Source organism: Coregonus clupeaformis, chromosome 16 (assembly GCF_020615455.1).
Source record: "Coregonus clupeaformis isolate EN_2021a chromosome 16, ASM2061545v1, whole genome shotgun sequence".
Taxonomy (NCBI): Eukaryota; Metazoa; Chordata; class Actinopteri; order Salmoniformes; family Salmonidae; genus Coregonus; species Coregonus clupeaformis.
In genome coordinates, this window is record NC_059207.1 from 46,894,492 (window position 1) to 46,903,270 (window position 8,779).

The 8,779-nt window shown below is 40.1% G+C and overlaps 1 protein-coding gene across 3 annotated transcripts in view; it reads left to right on the forward strand.

The window, feature by feature from the left end:
- The window catches only part of LOC121585013 (armadillo repeat protein deleted in velo-cardio-facial syndrome homolog), a 279,542-nt gene extending 274,009 nt beyond the window's left edge, over window positions 1-5,533 (forward strand). For all 3 annotated transcript variants that reach the window (XM_041901324.2, XM_041901322.2, XM_041901323.2), the window contains 4 exons: window positions 264-317; window positions 896-990; window positions 2,616-2,728; window positions 4,678-5,533. In XM_041901324.2, coding sequence (XP_041757258.1) covers window positions 264-317; window positions 896-990; window positions 2,616-2,717 — 251 coding nt within the window. In that variant the 3' untranslated portion in view covers window positions 2,718-2,728; window positions 4,678-5,533. The remainder of the gene's footprint in view (window positions 1-263; window positions 318-895; window positions 991-2,615; window positions 2,729-4,677) is intronic.
- The last annotated feature ends 3,246 nt before the right edge of the window (window positions 5,534-8,779 follow it).

Consider the following 8,779-nt stretch of genomic DNA (forward strand, 5'->3'; position numbering starts at 1 on the left):
ACACTGAACATCGCATTGACAGAGGATTCGAGGGCATGACAGCATTTTCTTCTCTTCTTGTTTCTGGCCTTGTGACTGCAACCATGCATACACACGAGGTACGGTTGTCATTCACACCCATTCTCAGCCTGCCTGCATTACTGGTTAAGTGTATCAGCAGACAGTGACTGAGGACCATTGGCCTGAAAGCAACATTGGCTCGTGAATCAAACAAATTGTGTGTGTGGTGCTCATGATAAAAACAGCATATAAATGCTTTTCAGGCAACAAGAAAAATGGAAGTGGTGATATGATACCTATGGACGAGCTTGGTCCAGGTAAGACCGAGTTTGCATGACCTCAATCGCCGACGAGGAACACTACTAGTCTCAGATGGAATGTTCTTATCTCTAGGGACTACTGACAGTTCTAGAACCCCAAGAACACCAATGCCAAAATTGAAATTCTAAAAAAGTTTGTAGGGCAATTTTTTGCAATATTTGAAATGAACAAAGATATTAATTATTATGATGCTATAACAGTGGACAATGCAGTGAGGTAGTGTTTTACTTATGATGCTGTTTGCAAGACCCCTCTCTTAACAAGATGTTGGTATAAGAATGGGCATTAATTCAGTAGAACAGATGGTAACAGGAAGTGTGGGCAATTCTCTAATGACTGTGTTCAAACCCTGAAAAACGTAAATGTTCTCCTCAGTGCTACTCTTTTCAATGAATATGTAAACAATTGTCTTGTTTCCACTCTAACTAATGAGTTCTTCCTCTACATCAGATGTGCACCACTCCAGTCCTGGAAGGCTGCATGCAGCTAGGCTACTGTAGTTTCCATCCATGCATTTAACAGTGATATCCTTTTGTGATCCTCTCTCTATCTATCTCTCTCTCTCGCATATTAGATGGCTACACCACCATCGACCAGAGAGACAAGGACTGCAAGTACAAGAGTAGTGGAGACGGATCAGTGGATCTGACAGAACGGGAGCCATTAAAGGTAAGTCTGGTCTAGACCCACCCGTTACAGCTCCCCTACAGCTGCACTAACTAGTTGATCAGGCTGTTAAAGCACACAAGTCATGATGCGCCGTTTCTGTTAAGATAGCCTAAACCCGTCTCTCTTAGTGCCCTTGCCCATTTGTCTATGCTAGGCCCTTTCTAAGGAAGGAGTTAAGCAGCAGTTGATGTTGTTGTCTGTCGAGCCGGGTGCCACTCATCTAGCAGTCCGAGTTACTGGCTGCAGATCTGAAAGCAAAGCAGCAGATAATTGAGTGTAAGCAATTCATGTGGGACTGGTTGTGTGTGTGTGCGTGTGTGTGTGTGAGAGAGAGAGAGAGAGAGAGAGAGAGAGAGACTTGTTCTCATACACACAAGCCTGCATAGCAAGTGGTTCAGTGCTAGTCCAGTCATGTGTTTCCTATCACAGGATTATCTGATAGTGTATAGGTGGTTCGATGGGTCAAACATGCGAAGAGAACTAGACTTAATGAATAGAGTTACCATGAGTTCAGACTAGTATCATGAGGTAGAATGGGAAAAGAGATGTTTACACATTTTGCTGTCCTCCTCTATAGTCCCCCCAGTTGCTTCTTGAGATTATTATAATTATAGGACTTAAACAGGGTTGGGCAATAACTGATTACATGTAATCAGTTACATGTAATGTGGTTACAAAAAACCTCTTAACTGTAATCTGTTACATTACCAGCCAACATATTGTAATCAGATTAGATACTTTAGAAAAACTAGATGATTACTTATTGGATTACTTGTACATTTTGAATGGATGTTTGCAGAATTTTTTTGGTTGAGATACCTTTCTGTTTTCTCAATGACATTTGAATTCAGCATTGAAAAAAGGCTCAAATGTAAGTTTGATCCACCTGAGCGAGTCTGACAAGTCAGAGACCACTATGATGACCCACCAAATGCATTTGATGGATCCTTTTGTCTTCTTCTAATGCATTTTAAAGGGAAAGTAATCTAAAAGTAACTGAATGTAATCAGATTATGTTACTAAATTTGGGTAATCCAAAAATTACGTTACTGATTACAATTTTGGACAGGTAACTAGTAACTGTAATGGATTACATTTAGAAAGTAACCTACCCAACTCTGAACTTAAACTAACACGGTTATCCGACCGCAGCTGTATTCTGAAGATGACACAAATAAGTGCTTACAGTGTGTAAATGGAAGCTATGCAGCCTGGAGACACAAATGCTTGTCAACATACAGTATGCTTCTAAGTCCTGCAAAACCTCCTGAAGCAAATTAGCTGTCAGACAGGACTGGAGATGGCAGATATGTCCTCTGATGCCTACAGTCCCCACCCCCCCCTTGTGTTTTGAATTTACTTAAGCACAGAAACCAAAACTGTTCAACCCTGCTTTCTACACCTCCAGAAGGCTGCTACCCAAAATGCACCTGCTGTTTGAACTACTTTGCCCCCTCTGTTTTTGTTTGCATGCGTAATTTGGTTTCTTGTTTATAATCGCTTTTTTTCGGACTCTAAAAGCTTCCTTTATGCTAAGGAACTAACCCTGGCTTTCCACTCCTCTGTATAGACTATATTTATTGACCTCTTTGTTTTGCTGTTAACCCCTTCTCCCGTTGCTGCAGAATGACACAAATATGAAACACTATGTCAGGAGTAACAGGCCTGCAGTCAATCTGGTGGATGCTTGTGACGTTAAACCTCAGCCTGTTGACTCCTGGGTCTAAATGCATGCATGGTAGGTCTTACAAACATTTGTTTTCCACTTTTTGGATTGTTAGTCTCCTTTTTTTGTTTGCTCTACAACCTCACCCTGTTTTAACCCTCACAACCTCACTCTGTTTTAACCCTCACAACCTCACTCTGTTTTAACCCTCACACACGTCACTTCTGGTTTGTTTGTATGTTTGTTTATGCTTGGACTGTGGTTGACCCAGAGTAGTTGGCTTATGACACCAAACCTAATTTTCACAGTTCTGAAGCACCTGTTTGATGCAAATCCATCTGTTGAAATATGCACATTTCCCTTGACTATTTCACATGAAATGATGTTTGTTCTAAATGATGAAAGGGAATAACTCTATAGACTTTATATGGATCACACACACACAGCTCTAATGAATAGCTGTAGGAAGAACATGGTGTATCCTCTATCCTCTCCCTATCTACATTCATGAACACACACCAGCTCCTCTGGCTCGGCTATGTGTAGACCGTCTGTGCTAGGCTAGGCATGGCTAGCTACTGAGAGGTCCTTTGGCTCTGTGACAGTATGTGCTAGGCTAGCTGCTCTGGGTTAGCTTCATTACAGCTCATTATACAGGATCCTCACATCACTCACTCATATCTGTCCTCAAGTCCCATCACTAATCACTGAGTGTGTCTGCTCTGGGTGAGAAGCTGTGGTAGGTGGCTGATCATCAACAGCTCTATGGAGGCAAAGGGCTGTCTGTCTTCATTGCTGTTAGTCTCAATATTCTCTCATTGCTCTCATCCTCCTAGGTGAAATGTAAGGGATCAACAATACAGCTTTGATTGACTCCTCATGTCTGAAAAGCAAATTGAAATATGACCCCTATGATTATCAGCACAGAATTGAAAACAATTGTTTATTTAATTCTGTTTAATAAAATATTTTGTCAAGTCAATGCTAATGAACAAAAAAAAACATATCTAATCTAACAATGACATGCTTAAAATGGACATTGAGTCCATCATGTAAGACAGCTTAATCATACGAAAGGCCTTCTTCATTTTTGTATTTGTATTTACTGGGATCCCCATTAGTTGCTGCCAAGGCAGCAGCTACTCTTGCTGGAGTCCAAATACATTAAGGCATTTACATCACCCATAAAACAAAATATAAAACAGTACATCATATAACATTATTACACCACTACATATCTACAATACAAAATGTATAATACCACCATAAAACAATATGACAATGTAGAGTGCGTGTGCTAACGTTTGTGTGCGTATGTGTGTCTGGCCCTGTGTGTCTCTTCACAGTCCCCGCTGTTCCATAAGGTGCATTTTTATCTGTTTTTTAAATCTGATTCTACTGCTTGCATCACTTACCTGATGTGGAATAGAGTTCCATGTAGTCATGGCTCTATGTAATAATGTATGCCTCCCATAGTCTGTTCTGGACTTGGAGATTGTGAAGAGACCTCTGGTGGCATGTTTTGTGGGGTATGCATGGGTGTCAGAGCTGTGTGCTAGTAGTTTAAACAGACAGCTCGGTGCATTCAGCTTGTCAACACTTCATTTGTGTATTAACCAAGCTGGCTTTTTACAGCTGCCATTCAAACATGTCATCCCTGTCATCAAAACATATCTGTCTTTTGTCTCCATTTTACATTGGATTTGACATCTCTCAAGCATGTAGGAATATTGCTTTATGTATTTTAGTATTGTGATTTTGAAGGAATTACTGTAATACCACTTAGTCACTGTGCCCTCTGACTTACTGTAAAAGCTTAATTATTCAACTGCTTAAAACACCTGGCCTGCGTCCCATGGTACCCTATTCCTTTTATAGTGCCCTATTATTGACCAAGGTCCATTTGGCTCTGATCAAAAGTAGTGCACTAAGTAGGGTGCCTTTTGGGATGCGTAGGAGTTCAGATCTGACATAATCACCTGTCCCCCCCCTCCCCCCCTCTCTGTTTTTCTGTGTTCTAGGCTTAAATAACAACCGCGCAACATCAACTAGATGAGGATCTCCCATGTCATCACTGCCATTACACATGGAGCTTACTTTGATGTTGACTCATCAGCAGATAGACTTTGTAAAAGAAAGAGGAAAAAAACAAAACAAAAATGATCATGCAACAGCCAATGTTTCATGCTTTTGAATCAGCAAATGAAATTATGTATAGATAAGAAAATCAAAAAACGACTACTTCTACTACTTCTCATATCTACATTCCCACTGGATGGACAGACGTAGTGTACACTAACATGAGGACTCTGACTGGAGCAGTTCTGGTGTCAGGATGGAAGAATGGAGGCAGTTATCCTCCTAGAGATGCAAGGATTCTAGAGCTCTATCTCTTTGGTTACTGTAAGGATGGCTGCTGGTGGTGTGAGGCAAGAAAGAAGGTGATGTTTGTTGGGAGGAAAGGCAGTGTGTTGGAAAGGTGGAGGGAAAGGGAAAGAGAGAAAATGAACTTTATTTAATTTTCATGGCAAAATGAAGTTTGCCTCTAATTGTTTTTCCATGTAACAGTTTGGTTTTTTGTTTCCATTTTATTTTTGTTGGTTTGTCTTTCCTCGAGGCACTGTAAATTGTTTTTATTTGCAATATTTTTTTCTTTTGCTGGTCTTTCTTTTACATTTTAGTTTGGGTTTTCCGGATTGAAGAAGTATGGACTGGTGTGGTAGATGGCAGATGAATGTTGGTGTGGTTTGAAGTTGGGCTCGAGGGGCACTTAAAGGAGCTGTAGCAGACTCCACACAGACGCTTTTACATTTACATTACATTTTAGTCATTTAGCAGACGCTCTTATCCAGAGCGACTTACAGTTAGTGAGTGCATACATTTTCATACTGGCCCCCCATGGGAAACGAACCCACAACCCTGGCGTTGCAAGCGCCATACTCTACCAACTGAGCTACAGGGGACTACGCGATGGCTCTCATAAACACATTTGGCATACAATGGTTCACTGTGTTTCTTTAAGTGCACTGGGATCATTGCTGTGCAACACATAGGGGACTGACTGGGTGCTGATTCAGTTCATAAACCGACAAGAATTTCACACACCTGCAAGTGTTTGTTGGAGTTAGGGAAGTTAAATTACATGTACATTTGGTTGGGTTACTTATAGCTGTTGAGTAAAACAAAATGAACATATATTTTCTGAATCGATACAGACGTGGTTGTTTGCTGAAGATATATGAATTACTCGGTTGGTTGCTGTTTGCCATTGATATGTAATAAAGTTGAAGAGGATATAAGACATTTAGTTTATAAATGGATTGTGTTTATGAAGGAAGGGAGAGGATTATGTGAAGTATACTGAACAAAAATATAAATGAAACATTCAACAATTTCAAAGAGTTACAGTTCAGATAAGGAAATCAGTCATTTGAAATAAAGTCATTAGGCCCTAATCTATGGACTTCACATGACTGGGCAGGGGTGCAGCCATGGGTGGGCCTGGGAGGGCATAGGCCCACCCACTTGGGAGCCAGGTCCACCAACTGTAGAGCCAGGCCCAGCCAATCAGAATGAGTTTTTCCCCACAAAAGCGCTTTATTACAGACAGAAATACTCCTCATCAACCCCCCCCCCCACGTGGTCTGCGGTTGTGAGGCCGGTTGGACGTACTGCCAAATTCTCATTAAATTATCTTGAAATGGCTCTGGTGGACATTCCTGCAGTCAGCATGACAATTATCTTGACAAAGGATAAAATGCTCATTAACAGGGATGTAAACAAATTTGTGCAAAAAAAATTTAGATAAATAATATTTTTGTGCCTATGGAACATTTCTGTGATCTTTTATTTCATCTCATGAAACATGGGACCAGCACTTTACATGTTGTATTTATATTTTTGCTCAGTGTACATGCTCCTGTTGTCAAAGGGTAGAACCTAAAAGCGTTTTATATTTTTGTTGGTTTTATAAATGTATATTAGGGTCAAAGAAAAGCAAAAAAAATAATAAGATACTACAGAAAAAAACAATACAAACTTAATTGTGTACTCATAACAGGTCGTTTGGGAAGCACATTCATTGGATAAAGGATCAACATGTTTGTAAACAGAAATAACTACATCATTTAGGTGTGTATCAAATCTGTAGAGTCATGTTAATTACATATTTATATTTTGTACTGTCAAGATTGAAAAAAGAAGACATTTATCTTCAGCTTTCTTTTTAAAGGCGTGATGAACTGGTCTCCAAATATTTCTAGGAGAAAGAGAGAGGGGGAGAAAGAGAGAGGGGGAGAAAGAGAGAGGGGAAGTGGATAGTTCAGCAGGGGTCACTCAAGAGAAGAAAGATGGATGGATGGATGGATGGGTGGATGCAGCAGCAGGGATAGACAGCAGTGCTAGAATTCCATTTCATTTCACACTGCAATTAAATAGTCATTGATAACCTAAAAACGTGCTTTGATTTTGCTAATGCATCTCTAAAGAACTATTTGAAACAAGCATGAAACAATGTACAGATGTTTATATTATATTCTTTGTGCCCGTTTTTGTGGTGTAATTGAATATTCAAGTAATTCACATCTGGAGAGGACAGAGAGGAGAGCAGTTTCATGTGGTTCAAGGCAGGATTTGCGTCATATTGTACAAAGTCTGTTTTGATTATTATATTTTTTGTTCTCTCCTCTAGAGGCAGTTGAAATGTAGTAGATGATTACGCCATTGTCTTTTAAAGGGACAAAAGAAAAGCTAAACTGCACGTGGGTAAAGATTTAGTAGTGGTGTTGTGATTATTTTATCTCCATCTCCAAGTGGACACTCCAGTATGAACCTCTTCTCGCTCTCTCCCAATTCTGGGACTAGTGCGGGGGGACCTCCACTACAGGACAGCTTAACTCATGCGTCAGCTATAGGCGAATGGCATGTGCCTGCGTCTGATTTTCTTTGTGGTGTGATTTATAAAGCTTGCATATTTTACACTGTGTTTACAAAGACTTATGTGATAAAATAAAGATTAAAAAGTACATGTATTATTAAACTTTTGATTTCAGAGAAAAGTAACGTAATAATAGGCCCATGTTAACGTCCTCCATGTCGACATACGTCCTCAGAACTATGTGCTTTTCATTGGATTATTCATCTCTGACTGTCTATTCCTGACTGCATTTTGCAGTACACAACCAAAGGATCTGGTGTTGTATTTATATACATATGAAAGTAGTCCAGGAGCTTGTTTGTGGATGTACGTCTAATTGTACATTTACTAAAGAAGATGCTAACTGTGCTGTGAAAGAAATGCAAGAAAATGGGGCAGAAATTGAATCAAAAGGGGCAAGACCTACCTGTGTAGACATCACTGATTCAAACTCTTCAAAATAAAGTAACTATCAGTAGCAAATGTTGTAGCTATCATGTGCCTTAACCTTTTCCATGGTAGATAAAGATAACAATGTGTTTTATATCATGCTTTATCCTCCTTCCTCATCCTTTTCTCTGTTTACCTCTTTCCTCTTCTCTTATTTGTCAGGCTCCCTATCCATCTCTCCCTTCCCTCTAATTTCACACACTCACACATTCACCCACTCTGTCCTCAGTGTAGTCTAGACTGTTGGTGGATATTTGCCTTGTATTACATTGTATTATAAAAAATGGTTTGATTTCATAGAAGAGTAAGTTGTTAATGCTTTCGTAGCTATCAGAGCGATGCCACAGTGACATAATGTATTATGTTAATTTTACTAATACCCAGAGGCAAGTATTATGCTTGTTAAAATACTGATTTGTAGAGTATACATTTGGTGTGTTTTCAATAAACCATGCCTGGAAAGAACATGTTGCCTGTGTATTTTTGTTTGTTTGATATTCCGCAAGAATGCATGGATATACAGCTTCATGGATTTTACCTGAAGCCGCAACACAAATGTATTGCAGGAAGTTGTCACCGCTGTCCTGGCGTCGTGGGGGAACTTGTTCCACCTTTGGGGTGCCAGAGCAGCGAATAGCTTTGACTGGGCTGAGCGGGAATTGTGCTTCCGTAGAGGTAGTGGGGTTAGCAGGCCAGAGGTGGATGAACGTAGTGCCCTCGTTTGGGTGTAGGGTCTGATCCTGAAGGTATGGAGGTGC